Source organism: Xyrauchen texanus, chromosome 6 (assembly GCF_025860055.1).
Source record: "Xyrauchen texanus isolate HMW12.3.18 chromosome 6, RBS_HiC_50CHRs, whole genome shotgun sequence".
In the NCBI taxonomy this organism is placed as follows: domain Eukaryota; kingdom Metazoa; phylum Chordata; class Actinopteri; order Cypriniformes; family Catostomidae; genus Xyrauchen; species Xyrauchen texanus.
Genome location: NC_068281.1, coordinates 1,937,757 through 1,958,678, shown reverse-complemented (window position 1 = coordinate 1,958,678; position 20,922 = coordinate 1,937,757). Strand labels below are relative to the sequence as shown.

The window sequence follows — 20,922 nt, the reverse complement described above, 5'->3', positions numbered from 1 at the left end:
TACAGGGGGGGACCTTGTAACTTAGTACATAAAAAAATATATTAATTTGTCCATATAGCACTGTGGCAGGGCGGGGACGTGATTCCGCACACCCGGCCCCTAATCAGGCTAATCGAGCCTCCGAGAGGGATAAAGGCCGACTGGAGACCGCAGTGGGACAGAGAGAGAGAGAGAGATTTACAGACAGCTGTCCCGACGCCTGTGTATCTTTTTAGTTCAGTTTTATAATTAAAATATTAATTAATATTGTCAAGCCGGTTCTCGCATCCTCCTCTCCATTAATCCCTTAACACTACTGCCGAAATCCGGGGAGGAGGAGGAATGCGCAGTAGTGGAGTTCTCGCCGCTACCATCCACCCCAAAGGAGCAGCCGGGGCCATCCGCCTGAGAGCGAATGAAAGGCCGCCGACCACAACGGGATCCCAACCACCTGGCGGTTACTGCTGCCAGGGGCGGGAGAGACCCCTACCGTCCACCAAAAACGTGACAGGGCGTTCTGTCCATCAGGGGCCGGAGGACTGCCTCCGATCCGTCCGGGGGAGGCGTGGCTGTCGTTCATTAGAGGGGGGAGGAGTGGCCGAGGACCAAGCTACGGCGTATCGGAGAACCGGTAAGTTTTTAAAATAAATTATTTCTCTCTCTCTCTCTCCCCCACTGCCGCTCCGTGTTGGCTTTTCCCTCTTTTCTTTTTCTTTTTTTGAATGTTTTGTTAATTTGGCACGATCGCCGTTACGGCGTATAGGTGCCACTTTTTTTCTGTTTCCCTCCCCTTGTCCACTCCCTCATCCAGGTAGACGGGAATGACCTGCCGGCAGACGGGGTAGAAGGCACACCCCTACCCAGGGAAAGGGGGGGGGTGTATGTCATGCTGGGGGCTCCCCGACCCGAGAGAACGAGGGAGGAATGTGGCAGGTCGGAGGGCGGGGCCGTGATTCCGCACACCCGGCCCCTAATTAGGCTAATTAGCCCTCAAGAGGGATACATATGATGTCTTGAAATTGCATATATTACACTGGATATACAGTAAATGTTTAATTACATATTTATGGTTAAAATACGCACCAGAAGAAAAAAACACCTTTAAACTAGAAACGGCAGCTTGGTCTGTTTGTAAGCAAAATATATTGAATTGGTGCAACTTTACGGACAAAAAGCTGAAAAAAGCCTTGAGCTGTGATAACCGTGTAAATCCAGTCCAAAACCATTGCATGAAAACGAACGCACACTCCACGTCTGTTTCTCATTACTGACCTGAGCGTTACATATGGCCGTGTCCATCTCCACCCAGACCGGACAACATCTGAGGATCTCCTGTGGCCTTCTCCTCCTCTCTTCTCTTCAGACACGCGGCCTTCGGGTTCAGATTACGCTCTGAACAAAAACATTTATATCAGAGATTCAAGTTAGTGCAGTGAGCATTTACGGTCAGCAGAAGAGAAGATCAGAAGCTCATTAGATGAACATTCACACTCGTATAGAACAGAAGCAGCATTTGGGAAGCAAAAACACAATATTTTAAGTAGGTAGAACGTATTAATGGATCAATATCCTTCGTTGGTCCAAAGATAACCAATCATAGCCTGAACTCCAAACCCAAACATAAAAACTAAATCCCGATTGGCTGATTCGCCCCTAAAAGGTGCGTTCACTAAACGACGCTAAAAGCTAAAGTTTGGTAACCTCGAACCTGCAAATGTGCATAACAAAAGAGACAGAGCAATAAAGAGTAACAGTGTTCGCCCACGTTTTCAGCCGTCTGGGTTCCGGAAGTATTTTTCCCATTCATTTTTCACAAAGACTTTTCATAACAGTTATAATCTAGAGGTGGACCGATATATCGGTTTTACCGATTAACTGTGCCGATAGTTGCTTTTGGGAACTACTGGTTATCTGAAAAATGTATTATAAAATTTATTGATAAGGGGAAAATAATAGGGGAAAAATGCTAATTAAATATCAGCAACTATCGGTTTCTGGAAAAATTAATTATCAAATTTATTGATCAGGGGAAATTAATAGGGAAAAAAATGCAAATAAAATATCGGCAACTATCGGTTATCTGAAAAAAATTAAATATCGGCAACTATCGGTTATCTTAAAAAATAAATTATCAAATTTATTGATAAGGTGAAACAATGCAAATAAAATATCGGCAACTATCGGTTATCTGAAAAAAATTAAATATCGGCAACTATCGGTTATCTTAAAAAATAAATTATCAAATTTATTGATAAGGTGAAACAATGCAAATTAAATATCAGCAACTATCGGTTATCTGAAAAAATTAAATATCGGCAACTATCGGTTATCTTAAAAAACAAAATATCGGCAACTATCAGTTATCTGAAAAAATAAAATAAAATATGCCGATAGTTGCCGATATTTTATTTTAATTTTTCCCCCTATTATTTTCCCTTTATCAATAAATCTCATCTGGCGAATCAATAGGCTATAAAAAGCTTTATTTGGTAAATACTCACATATAGAGCATTGTAACGGAGCCAAATCGCTGTCATTTCAAAATAAGAGTCCCTGGTTTATACACCAAATCTCACTTTTTCTGGCTATTTTTTGGATTTTGGTTGCACAATAAATTTAAAATAAATAAATAAATAAATATTCATTTTGCAGCCTCAATGTCTGTGCCCTTCATAGTAAGGAAATAATAAGATATTTTGTTATTATTACTGTATACAGCTCGATTTTAAACTATCGTCCAATTAATCGGTTATCTTTTCCACCACTTTATTTATCAGCAAAATCCACTATCGGTCAACCTCTATTATAGTAATGATAAATAATGTGTAAATCAGACATAAACAAAAGTACATGACTGAATACTTATCGTCTTTCACGAGGGAAAGCGTCAATATTTATTTACTTTTGTAAAATATTCAGATATATACAAAAATATAAATAGTCTGAGTGCGCGCGGTCACTGCAGAGCTCTTTTGGTACACTTTGCATGATTCTCCTCTTTGGGATCATGGAAATAAAGTCCACGTCATTTCTTCAACATTAGCATATACCATCGGTTAACAACCTCAGAGCGAACGGTAGGTCCGTCTTTAAAACTGTATAAGTTATCGTTAAAAATGAATGGGATTTTTACTTCCAGAAGCAGACCGTTGAGATCTATAGAGGATCTAAATGTCACTGACTGATCTAAGTGTCCCAAGTAGCACAGAATGCTCAAAGCCTAGCCATTACCCTAAAATCAGGACCAATAAAGAACAAGACCTGCATACTGTCCTACCCATGTAAATCACATTAAGCACAGCAAAAGGTGTAAAGTAACATGCAAAGCACAGCAAACATGAAGCAAGGTCACATGACACAGTGGCACTCTATGCAAGAAAGAGAACTGAGGTGCAGATCTTTATGGCAATAGTGGCAGTGGTGTTTGATGGCTCTTGGCAGGACGATAGTTGTGGGGGGGGTCCTACCTCGCACCTGCCTCTCCAGGCCCAGTATAACCTGTACGGCCTGCTGCAGGATGATGAGTTTGGTCTGAGCCTTGTCGCTCTTGAGATGAAGTTGACACATGCGGCCGAGCTCCCTGAAGGCCTCGTTAATGTCCCGCACACGCACTCTCTCCCGCACGTTATTGGCCATCCGTCGATCTCTCTCTCGCAGCTCCTTCTCCTCCACCGTGAGGCACTCCTCCGACACACTGCTGCCGGAGGCAACCGAGCGCTCGTTAAACAACTCGTTAAAGACACTTAGCTTCTCAAGTCTACTCTTAAATCAACTCTCCTACTGAAAAACTGTTTAAATTGCAGTCGATTCGTTTTACAGGGTTTCCACAGCTTTTGCCTTTTTTGGGCAGCTTTCTTTATAGCTTTTCATGATTCAATTTCTTGTTTTTTTTATTCATAAAAAATAAAAACACATTAAAAATCAAAACAACTATTCACTATTTCTATAGCAAGTTGTAGATATTTCTAGTTATTCTCTACAATATTTATTGGCTACAAAGTGCAGAATCATGAACATCTATTCATTAATTCTACAGTGCGTTTATATGCATTTATCAGCTATAAATTAAACTTTAAAAGTGCAATATATATAAAAAATGATTTTAATTCTTCTAATCTTTAAAGTGTCTATAAATACATAAATAAATGGTGTATTTACAACTGAACCTTTTCTTATTTTATTCAATTCAATTATGTTTTCAGGACCAGTATATCTAATTTCTAAAATTCCCTGATATTTCCAGGTTTTCCATGACCGTGAGAACCCTTGTTTTGGTCAAATAAATCTTTAATATCCCTGGCAAACATCCAGCTAATGCTCTAGGACACATTAAACGTAAATAACTCAAAAAGTTGACTAAAGCAGAGACAAATGCTGCATATGGAAACATGATAATGATCTTAAATTGAACTCAAATAGATGCCGATTAAATGAGGGTTGCAGAGAAAGATCCGGTGGAGATGCGGAGACGAGAGCGGCACCATCAAATGGGGTCCAGACAACGTGCGCATTATTTCGATGTCAGTCTCGATGTATTTACTAAGACCGGACATGCATTTTCAACTTCCTACATGACGTGAAGTTCATTGTCCGTTATCTGCGATCTCTGGGAAACGCGCGTCCGCGGATTTCAGGAGGTCTGTGGGGACTGTCACGTGGCAAAAGAGCGCAAGTTTTAGACGACAGGATAGCAAGACATGAGAGGCCCACCATCTGCCTAGAACCGCACAAAACACACACTGCCACTGAGAAAGCCGGAGAGAGGACAGGATGAGGTGAATGAGTCTCATCGTAAACGCATCCCACTGCAGAGATGCATTTATGAAGCATGAGACGGCGGCCATCTGTAAAGAAGAGGAGCTGAAGGACAGATGGAGAGATGGGTAAACAGAAATAATATCCTGGCAAACAGAGGGTTTAAACATGACAGAACAGGACATGCAAGCAGCAGATTACAAACAAAAGCAAGTAGCCCGTTCAGAGGTTAAAGAGTCCTCTTCTAATCGTTCTACTTTATGTTAAACAGGGTTAATGCCAGCAGAACGAGCAGCGTCCAAACGATGGTACAGACATGTAGCGACCAAAATGGGGGAACAACACTTAACATGGTCAGTTTGGATCAGTACTTTATTTTAAGAATGTGAAATGTCAGAATAATAGAGAGGATGATTTATTTCAGCTTTTTTTTCTTTCATCACATTCCTAGTGGGTCAGAAGTTTACACACACTTTGGTAGTATTTGTTAGCATTGCCTTTATATTGTTTAACTTGGGTCAAATGCTTTGGGTTTATTTCCACAAGCTTCTCCCAATAAGTTGCTGGAATTTTGTCCCATTCCTCCAGACAGAACTGGTGTAACGGAGTCAGGTGTGTCAGCATCAGATTGAGGTCAGGACTTTGTGGTGCTGCTCCAATACCTTGACTTTGTTGTCCTTAAGCCATTTTGCCACAACTTTGGAGGTATGCTTGGGGGCCATTGTCCATTTGGAAGGCCCATTTGTGACCGAGCTTTAACTTCCTGGCTGATGTCCTGGGATGTTGCTTCAATATATCCTTCCTCATGATGTCATCTATTTTGTGAAGTGCACAAGTCCCTCCTACAGCAATGCACCCCCACAACATGATGCTGCACCCCCATGCTTCACAGTTGGGATGGTGTTCTTCACCCTTTTTCCTCCAAACATAACAATGATAATTATGGCCAAACAGTTCAATTTTTGTTTCATCAGACCCGAGGACATTTCTCCAAAAAGTGAGATCTTTGTCCCCATGTGCACTTGCAAACTGTAGTCTGGCTTTATTATGGCAGTTTTGGAGCAGCGGCTTCTTCCTTGCGAAGCAGCCTTTCAGGTGATGTCCATGTAGGACTTGTTTTGCTGTGGATCTAGATACTCGTCCACCTGTTTCCTCCAGCATCTTCACAAGGTCCTTTGCTGTTGTTCTGGGATTGATTTGCACTTTAGCACCAAACTACGTTCATCTCTAAGAGACAGAATGCATCTCCTTCCTGAGTGGGATGATGGCTGTGTGGTCACATGGTGTTTATTCTTGTGTACTATTGTTTGTACAGATGAACGTGGCACCTTCAGGTGTTTGGAAATTGCTCCAAGGATGAACCAGACTTGTGGAGGTCCACAATAGTGTTTCTGAGGTCTTGGCTGATTTCTTTAGATTTTCACATGATGTCAAGCAAAGAAGCACTGAGTTTGAAGGTAGGCCTTAAAATATATCCACAGACGTGCGTCCAATTGACTCAAATTCTGAAAACTTCTGACCCACTGGAATTGTGATATAGTCAATAAAAAGTGAAACAATCTGTCTATAAACAATTACTCATGTCATGCACAAAGTAGATGTCCTAAATGACCTGCTAAAACTATATTTTGCCAATATGAAATCTGTGGAGTGGTTAAAAAATGAGTTTTAATGACTTCAGCTCAAGTGTATGTAAACTTCTGACTTCAACTGTATTTGTGTTGAAGCATGAGTGAATCTCATTAAAACAGGTCCAGGTCACAATTTACCCAAAAAACAAAAGTACAGTTGGATACTCATTGCAATGATGCATCTAGACATTTGAGTTTGTTTGTAATTCTCCATTGTTCATGATGGCGATGAAATACAGTAAGGAAAACTAATATGATTTATTTTATTTAGTAATATCAGCATAAATGCAGTATAAAAATACAGCAAATATTTTTACATTATGCATTAAAATAATAAGAATTTGGGGGGTGAAATGTGCTTAATTGTCATGAAAATTATCATAATGCAAAAAAAAAAAAAAAAAATGCAATTTCTTTATGGAAAATATACTTATTTATTTAGTTTGGTTTTGGGGTGAAATATGACCTTGGAAATGTTCTTGAAAGTTTCTTAATTACAGTGTATTAGTTTGTTTAGTAACTTAATCTGTGTGTACTAAATGCACAAGTCTTTATTAGAGTAGACGAGATGGAAAGCATTAATGGTGAGTGCAAAACAGGAAAGAAGGGAAAGACAAGCATGCAAAACCAGCACACAGGAAGTGTAGACAGTCCCACAATCACCCTAAACAGGCACCTGTGTGGACCGTGGGGAGGCAGGAGGCTTCTATGATGTTTTGTCATTACATAATACAAATAAACTGTTATAAGGAATATAACTTTATGGAATCATAACTAGAGAAATGTTTTAGGCTCATGCAAGTTAGCTGCTACAGAGCACATCTGTACCATGCTATATCTATCTATATATATATATATATATATATATATATATATATATACATATATACACATATATATATATATACACACACAAAATGATGGACGAGTCTACTATTTTCTGTGGTAATCAAAAGCATCTATAGTTTAGCTTGTATTGAACCAGAAACATTCCTTTGAAAATGCCATTTTGACAATCTTATGACCCTGCATTTCCTGTCCTCCTCCCCTTCGACCCAATCAGGTGGCCCGACCCACAGACAGATCTCCACAGTGCCTGCTCGCATCCGAACGCTGATCTGAGGTCAGCCACACACACTGACCTCGCACTTGCTGCTCCAGGTTGAGAATAACGTTAACGGCCTGGTGCAGGACGAGCAGTTTGGTTTGCGGCTTCTCATTGTTCATGTGCATCTGGCACATGCGGCCGAGCTCTTTGAAGGCCTCGTTGATGTCACGCACACGCAAACGCTCACGGGCGTTATTGGCCACGCGCCGCTCTTTCTCACGCTCCTGCTTCACCTCGATTGGCAAATCCTCCTCATCCTCTTCGTCGTCAAGACTTCATGTGTCAGAGGAACAGAGGTGAGAGGGGTTACAGGAACAACAATCACTGCACACTGACGGAGGGATGTGTATGTGTGTTTTTAGCGCCAATGAACGTATGTAACATTCTAAAAAGTGTAGCATGAGCTACTGTAGATACTCCATTTAGAAGTGTACAGTATGTGTCCGTAAGCAGACGTAGGAGGTGTACACCCAAGATGTGCGTTGTTTTTTTTTTTATTGTTACTATAAACACATTTTTCAGATGTAGGGATGCACCGGTCCAGCACATGGATCGAAATCGGCTCCGATAATGACGATTTTAACCGGATCGGTATTAGACCGACGAGTGTGATCCAAATCCGATACGGTGCGTTAGTCATGGTCGTTACCATCAAGTAAGGACGTGCAAGACTAGTCGACACTGGAATAAGTAGTCGGTCAATATGTTTCCACATTTACGTTTGCCGGTGTATTTTTACCATGGATGCGCTAAAATTATGTTAATGTTACATTTGAAATACAATTAATAATACAAATCACAAAAAAAAATCAGAGGATATCTGGAGCATGCCGCACGCCCTTCTTAACTCTCCAACTCACAGCGCGTGCCGAAAAATGACCACTTGTAAGACGAGCAACTATAGAAAGCTCTTCTGTGGAGGTGCGGGAAGTGAATTGGTTTTCACATCAGAGTCGTCTTTAAATCTGTGCATGCTTATAAGTTATTTTGCAGTGGAACGTCTTTTTCAAGTGCAGTATAATCGCCTCATGTCCCGTCTTTTACCAGACCACGTTGACAAGTTCATTTTGCTCGTAAAAATCTAAACTTTTGAGTAAGTAGCCTAGAAAATCACTGTTTAAGGCTGGATATGCAAATTGTTTTTACCCTGCTGATCAAGACGGTTATTTTCAACGATGTGTCGCCTGCTTAACATCTTTTATTCAGTGTGCACGTCATGTTTACAATTAATTTGGTTCATTGTAAATTTCTCACAGGCCTATTTTCTTCTATCCTAACTATATTGTTTTTAATCGTAACTGTTACTGGCTAACATTCTTAACCGAACAGCTGTCAGATTAGATCGATGGCTAATGCGAGTCGTGAAATACGTGCAACTTTTCAGCGCATTTCTCTCTCTTAATAGGTTAAGTATTTTAAAAGAGTGGCATAAAGGCAATGATTTTTGACTTGTTTTCTGAGGGTTTCTTATGCATTAAACTAATCGAACCTCACTTGCATCAAGCTCCAAAAAGCACCATTAAACTAGTCCATATGACTCTTGCATTTTATCTAAAGTCTCTTGAAGACATACGATAGCGTTGTGAATCTCAAAAGGCTGCTTTTAAGAAATACATTTAAATAAGTAGCACATTAAACTACGAACTATCCTACACACAGACACTATGGTCACTGTCTTCCTGGAATGTTCCATGGACATGGTTTATGCGCGCTCTCTCTATTTTAGCTAGATGTTTGTGTTTTTTAAAATAAATAAAAAACAATCCCTTCCACACAGTATAGAGGTATAGATGGTCTAAACGGATTCAGAAAAAAAGCAACACTGGTATCCAATCGGGATCAGCCGATACGGAGTTCATGTATGGAAACTTGGAAGAAAAACGGTACTGGTGCATCCCTAGTCATAAGGACATATTTGGTCGTTGCATCGCGGTTCACACAATGAGTGTTGCAGTTTTTGAGACGGCGTGTCAAAATGATTTCCGTTTTTTTTACTATTATGCAATATCGATTAAGCAACACATTAATGCCACTTCAGGAACAAGAAGGGAACAGGACAAGCGTCTTTCGTTTACTTTTATTAAAGTGTTTGGTTATTCTAAATTCTATGTTGTATTATTGAGAAACAAAAATCGCAACATTCCAATTTGGAACGTCCGATACCCAATGCGCTCCAAGTCCTCGTGGTGGTGTAGTGACTCGCCTCAATCCGGGTGGCAGAGGACGAATCTCAGTTGCCTCCGCGTCTGAGACCACCAATCCGCGCATCTTATCACGTGGCTTGTTGTGCGCGTTACCACGGAGACATAGCGCGTGTGGAGGCTTCACGCTATTCTCCGCGGCATCCACGCACGACAAACCACATGCCCCACCGAGAGCGAGAACCACATTGTAGCGACCACGAGGAGGTTACCCCATGTGACTCTACCCTCCCAAGCAACCGGGCCAATTTGGTTGCTAAGGAGACCTGGCTAGAGTCAATCAGCACGCCTGGATACGAACTAGCGACTCCAGGTGTGATAGCTTAGCGAGTATTGACGCTGACTATCGCAACATGTTTGAATAGCTAATGACAAATCGGAGCGTGAGCTCAGATCTGAGCGTGTGTCATGTATGAATGCCCCCTATCAGTGTTGGGCCATACACCAAAACTAAAACATAGTTTTTTTTTTTAAAGCATGCGTTTATGGGGAGTGTTTCCGGAAAGTCTCAGTTCTCGGTATGGCTCCAGTGTTGATGAGAACCATAAACGTAGCGAAATTAAAACTAAAATGTATTAGTGTGGACGTGGCCCATGTGCGTGTTTATTTGGCTTATAAAAATAATCAAATGAAGGTGTAATTTGCAGGAACTGATTTAGGTGCTCCAGTTTATCGGCACACTTTCAGATTGAGTTTTCACCTTAAAACAATACTTGTAGCTCCAGATTTAATGGTCATTTAAATACACGTACAAAAGACACATTTGTAATAGATAAAAAGTCTGAATGTAATACGAGCATCCTCTGAACGAGTGTAGCAGGTACCTTGTTCGTGTGTGGCTCTTTCCATCTTTCTTCTCGTCCTCTGATTTATCAGCGATGGACAGATTCTCATCATCTTCCTTATCTTCTCGCTTTATATCTGAGCTGCTGGAGTGTGAGGAACGAGGCAGAGCACTGGAGAGACCTGACAAATGACAACAATGCGCAAAGTCAACTGTAAGTAAACCAGCAATTTCGTAAGATTCTGCTAGTGGTACAGAAATCACACACACTCTATTAGCCACTATTGTTTTTTTTGACAACATGTACCAACTTGATTAATCTCATTTAATCTAATATCATGAAATAGGAGAGCAGCACTGACTGGTAAAAGTGTCGGATTGTGAAGTGGGCGGGGCTTGGTGAGGGGCGTGATGTCCCTGCAGATGAGCGGCAGACGTCGGTACACCTGCTGCATCATCACTGAGATTGGACATCTGGAGGGCAAGGATAGGGAGACGTTAAAACACAGAACTTACAACAGCAGGACTCAGGAAGTAAAACTCTGGTTTTCAAATAGTTCTCTGCTTCAAATCAAATGTTACAATATTGCGATTCATCAGTTTTAGAATTATTTCTTCTTGATTATTATCAGTGTCTATTGAGGGCAAAGGTAGCTCCCTATGAAGACACTATACAGTGTGGTAGCTCCCTATGAAGAGAGCCAATGCACTGACCAAAATACACACATCACGTGAACACTACTCACCATGGCCGTCAGTCGGTTGGATAGTCCGAAGGCCTGACTGATGGAGCCCAGCGCAGCTGCACCGGCAGGATGACCAGAAACGGCTGCAGTCAATAAACTCTGCATGTCTGCGGTGAGACCCTGTCCACCGACGGCGTGATTCCTCAACACATGCAGAGCTTCACCCAAACGATCATCCAACTTACTCTGCAGAGCACGACAGAAAACTGCTTCAGATCACAAGTAAATATACAACAACACTGTGACCGATGCCAAAGAAACATTATTTTGGCAAGCTGCAATGAATATATAAAATTGAATCAACATATATAATCAAGATAGATAGACAGACAGACAGCTAGATAGATCCACAGACAGACAGACAGTTAGCTAGATCCATAGACAGATAGACAGACAGTTAGCTAGATCCACAGACAGACAGACAGACAGTTAGCTAGATCCACAGACAGACAGACAGACAGTCAGCTAGATCCATAGATGGACGGACAGACAGACAGACAGTTAGCTAGATCCATAGACGGACAGACAGACAGACAGTTAGCTAGATCCATAGACGGACAGACAGACAGACAGTTAGCTAGATCCATAGATGGACAGACAGACAGACAGTTAGCTAGATCCATAGACGGACAGACAGACAGACAGTTAGCTAGATCCATAGACGGACAGACAGACAGACAGTTAGCTAGATCCATAGATGGACGGACAGACAGACAGACAGTTAGCTAGATCCATAGATGGACGGACAGACAGACAGTTAGCTAGATCCATAGATGGACGAGACAGACAGACAGTTAGCTAGATCCATAGATGGACAGACAGTTAGCTAGATCCATAGATGGACAGACAGACAGTTAGATGGACAGACAGATCCATAGAGAGAAAGAGACAGATCGATATACAGACAGACAGGTAGATGTTTCTTCAACTTTGTGCACTTTCATTTGTCCCAGTGGTCGATCTGAATTTAAAACGAACACATTTTAACTTTATTCTATTTGTCATAAGAGGGTTTCGTTAAAACTGAATCGGACTCTTTTCACCCCGCCTCTGATTTATATTTGGTACTTTTCAAATGTCATTCAAGTCTAGATGTCACGGTGTAAAACTTGTCCCAGACTTTCAATATTAAACTAAAAATCCATAATCAGTAATCATTTATTTATTTCGGCATTCATCACAACTCATAACCTTTAAAAATGACATTATAAAAACACAAATTAATTAATTTGAAAACATATTGACATGATCGATGCCTATTTTCTGACTGATGCCAGTCATTTGCAAACAGACTAATGTTGTGGTCTCCATGGTGACAGTCAGGAACATACCTGTGCCTGCAGACTCGCCACAAAACCTGGTGATGGAGCGGGCTGAGAAGAACTTTTGGGCCAATGAGACGCAGAAGCTGAGGAGACACAAACAGAAGTCAATCAAGACCTCACGTGTGCAGGTATGAAAGAGCCATCTACAGAGAAGAACGTTCAAAAAACCCACCAGCAACGTTTGAAGGTGAACCCACAGGAGTGGAGGGGTTCGAGGGGAAGCTGTTGCCGTTATTGTCAGAATAGATCTAAAAGTAAATACAGACAACGACAACGTTGAGGGGCTGAAGGTGGCAAGAGGTTTATGAGGATATACTTGATATAAAAATAAATATAGTCAGTCTAGCACCCATCCAGCGCTCTAAATATCAACATCGGCCATTACAGAACCTACTCTGCTCAACCACTAGTTGTTGTTCTAACGTTAAATAGCAAACGCTAGCATGACAGTTGTGCAACGTGTTGATGTCTGAACTCACCGAAGCAAGAGCTTTACCGATCTCAGCACCAGAACTTCCTGTGTTTCCTCCTCTGTTAACTGTAAACGAGAGAGCAAAGCATGTTTAGATGCATTACTCCGATGCACACATGCAAACTGGGTCAGAAAGTCAGGGCGGGACATCTTACCCATAATGCTGTCTGCTCCGTTGATGGGCGGCGTGTGACTGGAAACTCCATAGCCCACTGAAGTGGACTGGAAACTGGAGGGTAAATTCACCTCGCTGCCATGCAGAGGGTAGTTCTGCGGTGACAACGGCAGAGGCTGTCTCTTCTAAGGCCAAGACAGATACATGTCAAAATGCAGTTTTTAAATGTACATGCTTTAATCCAAAAGAGACTTCATGCATTCAATGCACACGTTTAATCCTTCCTAAATGCATTCATATTTCAGGACATAAACGTCGGAAATGCTCCGCACACGTGTCAAGGCACCATGAATCAACGATCCATCGATCTGGATCAATGCAACAATCAAATAATCAATGTCATCGATGGATATATACTATAAAGTAGGTCCTCATGGTGGCGCGGTTACTCACCTCAATACGGGACAAGTCTCGGATGCCTCCATCTTCAGAGACCGTAAATCTGCGCATCTGATCACGTGACTCGTTGTGCATGACACCGCGGAGACTCACAGCATGTGGAGACTCATGCTACTCTCCACGATCCACACACAACTCACCACACGCCCCATTGAGAGAACCACTAATCACCACCACGAGGAGGTTACCCCATGTGACTCTACCCTCCCTAGCAACCGGGACAATTTGGTTGCTAAGGAGACCTGGCTGGAGTCACTCAGCACGCCCTGGATTCAAACTCACGACTCAAGGTGTGATAGTCAGCGTCAACACTCGCTGAGATACCCAGGCCCCCCCAATATGCATCATATTTTATAATATATACCTGTTATCCTTAATGTACATTATACCACATGTGTTTATATCACTGTAACTAGTGTTATATTATCCAGGCATTATAAAAAGTGAAGTTGGCTTCGGGAATCCTTTGAAATATACTCGTAGCAAAATACTCTAACAGCTGTAATGACAACAGCACCGCAACAGCGCCCCCTACTGTACAGGAGTGACTTTATACGGACTGTGTGTGAATAGACCTTCATCTCGTAAAACCGTCACGGATTTGGTGTGAACAGGCCTTAAGAGAATCGATAAAAGATCAAATCGTGATGAAACTTGCGATTTACACCTCTAAGAGAATAGCAGTTCCTTCAGCATGGTCTCTTTAGCCACTGTCCAAGCAACCGCCTAGCAACACCATAACAATGCCCTAGTAACCACACAAAACAACCTAACACTGCATCAATACAAAGTAGCATAAAAAACATATATACACATTTATTCTTGTTCATTGTTACGGAGAGTCCAAGCGCATTTAGACCAAATGAAACCATTTTTCACCATTTTTAAATGGGCCAAAACAACATGACAATTAAACCTAGAAATCCACCAATTTTCGTTTTTAATGACCTATGTGAAGTGTCAGATAACCGCTTTTAACTCGGTGTTAGAGTTAAAGTTGGACACAAAACACATGACCCTCAACAACATCTACTACTGGTGCTGCCAAAGAGCCAATGAAATCGCTGAAACCGCTCTTGACTCAACACGAGGGGCGTTCAAGGACTTTTCCACATGAAGGTTCGATTCCAGACCATAGCTCACCTGTGTGTTGATAGAGGGGAAGGGGGCCGGCTGACCAATGTGAGGTGCGTTACTCATAACAGGAGGATAACCAGACGGACCCCAGTGGTCCGGAAGGCCATCTGTAAACACAAGACAAGATCATTTAATGTACATTTGAACGGATTGCTGGAAAATGTATCACCATATTTGCAAACGAGTTTAAGCCCGAGACGATGCTAAAAAAATCTATCACGAGTCAAGAAACAAAGTGGGTGTGAAAACTAGTTTAAGAAACATAAACTGGCCAAATAAAAAGCACATTAGGATCATTGTAATGTTTGCAATATTGCTTAACCTGTTGATGAACGCCCCCTTTTTGAGCACAAACCATGAAAATGACCCGAACTGAAATGGCTGTATTTACGGGACCGTTTGGAGTTTGGACACAGTTGTAGCATCTTTTGTAAGAAGTCACTTTGGGCTTTATGTCCCAAGTTTCACAATTAATATTTGTTGTTATTTATTAAAGTTAGAGAAGCTGAAGTTTAAAGTAATGGAAATATTTTGTGCTGAACATGTTTTTATCATCTAAATAATACAATAATAAAAGTGTCAAGACACCCCAGAAATACAATGTTCTCAAAGTCACGAGTCTGAAGAAGTTTCGTTTCTAATCTGAAGATGATTGAATAATAAATGAGTTCCTGCAGCTTTAATCTCTGTAAAATCTCTGGAAGTGTTCACAGTAAAATTAAGGCTCCGCCTCTCAAGACGACACTAAATCTGACGGCACTGCTCGACTATTATGAATAAAATTACGCCACATTTTTATAAATAGACTTTGGAGATGGGCTGGTTTTGTTTATGAGACTCTAATATATCAGATCATAAACAGTTTTACAACATGAACGCTGCTCAGATTGCAGTTTGATGAAGAACGATGACGAAATCTCATGTAAACAACGGAGAATATATCAATATTTCTCACATTTATCACTTTTATGGACAAAAAGTGCTATTGGATGTTTTTAATGAACGCTTGTCATGGACGACTGACCCAAGTGTGTTGAACTGGATTCATCTGGAGATCGTGTTTTCATAATAAAAGTCCCGTTTTGATATCGCATGTGTTCATTTGTACTCCTGACACAAGTAACTCAATTGCTGTTTCTGGAGGATTGCTATCGTGAAACAGAGATCGGAGATCAATGTTGAACCCTTTGACCTTTGATGTATAATGTTAACATTAATTACATTTATAGATGGTAAATTATATATTAAATGTAAGCAGAGCGACGTCACCACTGAGCTGACGGATTAACGTGGATGTGGCCGGAATATAAAACACAAGCCTTTCGACAGAAGCTACTCATCCTATCTTCTGCACATACACACCTTGCACAAAAAAGGATCCCGGATAGAGGTTTCCAGCTTTAGATCCAGGATATCCAGTACTGCCCGGGTTATAGTCCTCACCTGTGGCACCTGGATAGACCTGCGGACAGAGGTAAGAGAAGATGGATTCAGGATCAGATGTTTCTGAAAACAGACGATCCCGCTGCATGTCATGATTATACGGTTTCACTATTAACCCGCGATTAAATTAACGGTGATGTTTTTAACCGCAAAAACTGACGCCGATTACCACCGCTGGAGTCGCGAGTTCCAATCCAGGGCGTGCTGAGTGACGCAAACCAGCCAAATTGTCCCGGTTGCTAGGGAGGGGAGAGTCACGTGGGGTAACCTCCTCGTGGTGGTGATTAGTGGTTCTCTCAATGGGGCGTGTGGTGAGTTGTGTGTGGATCGTGGAGAGTAGCATGAGCCTCCACATGATGTGAGTCTCCGCGGTGTCATGCACAACGAGTCACGTGATCAGATGCGCGGATTGACGGTCTCAGACACGGAGGCGACTGAGACTCGTCCTCCGCCACCCGGATTGAGGAGAATAACCATGCCACCACGAGGACCTGCTAAGTAGCGGGAATTGGGCATTCCAACATTGGGAGAAAATGGGATAAAAAAAAAAAAGAAAAGTGAAATGCTTTTATGTATAAACATATGATATATGAAAGAGTTATTAATGTGAAAACTCTTGCGCCTGTGTGGGTACTGGAGCGGTTGCTATGGTTACGGACGGTGGCAACTGGGGCTACTACACACAAACAGAGGAATGCAATCTACCAGACTCCGATCCAAAAATAAAACCTGACTTAATCGGCTGTTAGGGAGCGTTTAAATGACTGACTGAAGACGACGGATGTAAATTATGCAGACAGAAGTCATCGAAAGAAAAGCATCCTACGAATGAGACCGGATGCTCCACCAGTCGTCAAACAACAAACTAGTGAGTTTAATCATTTTTAGCTGTGGTGATTTTAAAGGGAAGAATTAAAACTAGTGCTACACGATTTGGACAATAAGTCATATTGCGATTATTTTGAATATTCTGCAAAAAGGCTGCTGGGGTTTTCACACTTGAGCCCTCTTAAAAAGAGCCAAACTGGGACCTTTTTTCAGTTCAAGCACAAACATATAAACAGTGAAACAAAGTCTTCTTCATATCCAAATGTTACCGTCCACCATGTACCTGTTTTTGTCCATTTCGTGATGGGATCTCAGCCCACTAATCATCAACATTAGTTTTTAAAACAGTCGACTTAAATATTAGGGATGCTCCGATCAACATTTTAACATCTGATACTGATCTCCAATTTTCTTTTCATCTCATCAATCGATGCTGATCATTTAACTTTTATCAGCCGCTCTGTCAAAACACCGTTAACTACATTTCCCTGTCAGTAAAACCATAGTTATTGCCTAGTTTTTGCTGTCAAAAATAATGTTGATTGATTGAATAATTCAGTATGCAAAAAATATAATTGTTACACTTTATTCTAGGCCTTAAAACTAGTTGGCTTATACAAACTGTTCTTTACTGTATATAAGATAGTCCTAAAGAATGAGGCTTAATGTCAAACTGAAGTTGAACCTATTGGTGTAATTCAATTTAAAAGATAGATTTATTATATGTACGTTCCTTCCTACATAGGGAAACCGATGGAGTGCGTACTCCAGGTAGGGAAGGAGGTATTGCCCCAACTGAAGGAGTTCAAGTACCTCGGGGTCTTGTTCACGAGTGAGGGGACAATGGAGCGGGAGGTTGGCCGGAGAATCGGAGGCGGTATTGCACTCGCTCTATCGCACCGTTGTCACGAAAAGAGAGCTGAGCCGGAAGGCAAAGCTCTCGATCTACCGGTCAATTTTTGTTCCTACCCTCACCTACGGTCATGAAGGATGGGTCATGAACGAAAGAACTAGGTCACGAGTACAAGCGGCCGAAATGGGCTTCCTCAGAAGGGTGGCGGGCTTCTCCCTTAGAGATAGGGTGAGGAGCTCAGTCATCCGTGAGGAGCTCGGAGTAGAGCCGCTGCTCCTTTGCGTCGAAAGGAGTCAGTTGAGGTGGTTTGGGCATCTGGTAAGGATGCCCCCCTGGGAAGTGTTTCAGGCACGTCCAGCTGGGAGGAGGCCTCGGGAAGACCCAGGATTAGGTGGAGAGATTACATCTCCACACTGGCCTGGGAACACCTCGGATAAGCGGTTGAAGATGGATGGATTTTCCTTCCTATTCATTTTGTTGGATGTTGGTAATATTAGTTCCGCTTTCACTTGTTTCCGTGGGGAGTGTAATAAGTGCAACACGCTCTCGTGAGAGGTAAACAAATGACAGGAAACTGAAGAGATGTTTCTGGACTCTACAGGTGTTGCTGTTAATGCCGTTTGCTCGGCAATCATATAATACAATTTTTTGAATGTTGCTCATTACTTAAAAAGCATTGCTTTTGTACAAATTAATCCCACTTAAAACGTCAATTTTAGTCATTATCGGACTATTATTACATTGCCTGCTGTAAGCAATGTTCCCATTATAATGCAAAGTCCACAGGGTTATTTGTGAGGTGTTGTGGACAGTCATTTCATAGATTCTTTATGTTGGGGTGTCTGACAGACAACGGACTGCTTTATTAAACTGTTGGACGCCTTGACGCCTTTTGAAGCAATCTGGTTACACTGGAGCACATCGCTGAGCTCGGGATGCACATAAGCGGGGTTGTGCCCTAGATTGGAGCATCTTATTATATACATCCTATTTATTTCTTATTGTAGGGCTGCCCTTAGCATCCACATATACCCCAAAAATACGTCCACTAAGTCGTACAATTGTGATATATGCATTTTTGGCATTAGTGCTGTTGTTTATCTTATTTAAGAAACATTGCAAATAACCAAAATACCGGTTAACCGTGATTTTTCTTCAGACAGTAATCTCAAGCCACGGCATCCCCAATGTGAAGTTGTGTGTTGTTACTGTGCATGTGTGATAAATCAGGAAACATTCATCAGAGATCAGAGAACACATCTGGCCTCCAGGGAATGTTGTAATTTAATAGACTCAAGATTCAAGCATGGCTGGCAAACACAAAGGAATCCCATTTAAACTTCATTGTGTGCTTGATATAATTAGCAATGCACGAGTTTTTGAACATCATTTTATAGAGATTGCTCAAAAAGAGCATTTTCTAGCGTCTTTCTTGATTAATAGAATGTTTTTCTTATTACGCGATTCAATCGAATTCTCATTTCTGTTACTTTTCCAGTTATGGAAATGACCAAATGTAAAATTCCCCGATTTGTCCAGGTTTTTCATGACAATGGGAACCCCGTGACCACATCACAAGCCAATCACATGCAACTAGGGTTTAAAACCACCGTTCCGGGATATGAGAAAGCGAAATACGAGGAAAATGTTCAAGAGAGATGTCACTAAACATGACGAGATGGAAGAGAAGAGCGATCGAGGAGATACAGAAAGGAGAGAGAGAGATATTCCCAATTAAAGAGCCATCTGCTCATTACTGGAGTGCGGCCAACATCACAGACAGCTGCAGACACACAGGGAGAAATGAGGAGAAATGAAAGAAAAAAGACAAATTTTTACATACATTTTATTATCATTGTTCATTTTAGTGAATTAATATCGCAGTCGCGCCACGCCTAGTGTGGACAGACAGATTGCTTGCCGTGTCTCTTTTTGGTCAACTTCAGTTTTGGTCAATTTTACATTTACACTGATTTGTTATTTATTTTACATTATATATATAAAAAAAAAAGAATTATATATTATATATATATTTATATAATTTATTATATTATGCAGTAGTAAAACAGTTCTAATGTCTTCACTTTCACACGTTATTTTAATGCTCTGATTAAACCTTCGAGCCCTTTGAGATTTAGTCTCTCATCATTTCATTAACACATCATGTACGAACCAGAAGTATTTGCCATTACATGAGCATTTAAAGTGAAACCAGAGTGCTTTGCGTTCACCATCAGTTTATATTGTTGCGGGAGTTCGGTGCAAGCCTCTGCTGACAGCGTGCGCATCAGAGCGCACGAGAAGGACACGCTTATCACATGCACATTCCGGACAGGAGCCGGTTGACATCCGTGGTCAAACAGAAGTCAAATAATTTCAAAGAAATCTAGAAGCTGACCCATATATAGGCACATCAGAATATATTGCTTTCAACACGAAACATGTTACAATTGAAAGTAGAACAAGCACAGTTTCCAACGGCAACACTCGGAGGCCTCAGAGGAATCAGTGGATGAGCACTCAGCCCATGCAGAGATTTGCCGGTTAAAGCCGCGCGCGTGCGTTGGGGGGGGGGGGAGTTTTGACAGCATGCACATGCATGCACGACTGCATACACAGTAAATGCGACCATAAAAGGGCAAGACACACTCCTATACAGAAACTATTGACTGTTTTCTTACTTCATAGCACGTACAGAGTATGTACACTCCAGCAAGTATATGTGTGCGTGATACTCTGGGCTCAGACACTAATGAGGTCACATCAACACTTACCGATGACGGCAATCCAGGAGGAACCTTACGGATCTTCTTAGGTGGTTGATCTGAAATAAAACAATATTATTAACTGGATGGATGGATGGATGGATGGATGGATGGATGGATGGATGGATGGATGGATGGATGGATGGATGGATGGATGGATGGATGGATGGATGGATGGATGGATGGATGGATGGATGGATGGATGGATGGATGGATGGATGGATGGATGGATGGATGGATGGATGGATGGATGGATGGATGGATGGATGGATGGATGGATGGATGGATGGATGGATGGATGGATGGATGGATGGATGGATG

General features: G+C 41.6%; 1 protein-coding gene across 2 annotated transcripts in view; it reads right to left on the bottom strand.

Annotated features, from left to right (window-relative positions):
* LOC127645777 (transcription factor E2-alpha-like) overlaps window positions 1–20,922 on the bottom strand; it is a 48,072-nt gene that overhangs the window by 1,587 nt on the left and 25,563 nt on the right. The window contains exons 8-19 of one of the 2 annotated variants that reach the window (XM_052129451.1): window positions 20,611–20,660; window positions 16,075–16,174; window positions 14,719–14,819; window positions 13,157–13,301; window positions 13,009–13,067; window positions 12,702–12,777; window positions 12,536–12,612; window positions 11,205–11,390; window positions 10,821–10,932; window positions 10,499–10,640; window positions 3,447–3,676; window positions 1,252–1,371 (exon numbers count right to left, since the gene is read on the bottom strand). In XM_052129451.1, the coding sequence (XP_051985411.1) occupies window positions 1,259–1,371; window positions 3,447–3,676; window positions 10,499–10,640; window positions 10,821–10,932; window positions 11,205–11,390; window positions 12,536–12,612; window positions 12,702–12,777; window positions 13,009–13,067; window positions 13,157–13,301; window positions 14,719–14,819; window positions 16,075–16,174; window positions 20,611–20,660 (1,391 nt within the window). In that variant the 3' untranslated portion in view covers window positions 1,252–1,258. Of the gene's footprint in view, window positions 1–1,251; window positions 1,372–3,446; window positions 3,677–7,507; window positions 7,747–10,498; window positions 10,641–10,820; window positions 10,933–11,204; window positions 11,391–12,535; window positions 12,613–12,701; window positions 12,778–13,008; window positions 13,068–13,156; window positions 13,302–14,718; window positions 14,820–16,074; window positions 16,175–20,610; window positions 20,661–20,922 lie in introns of both variants that reach the window. The other variant, XM_052129450.1, reaches the window with a different exon arrangement.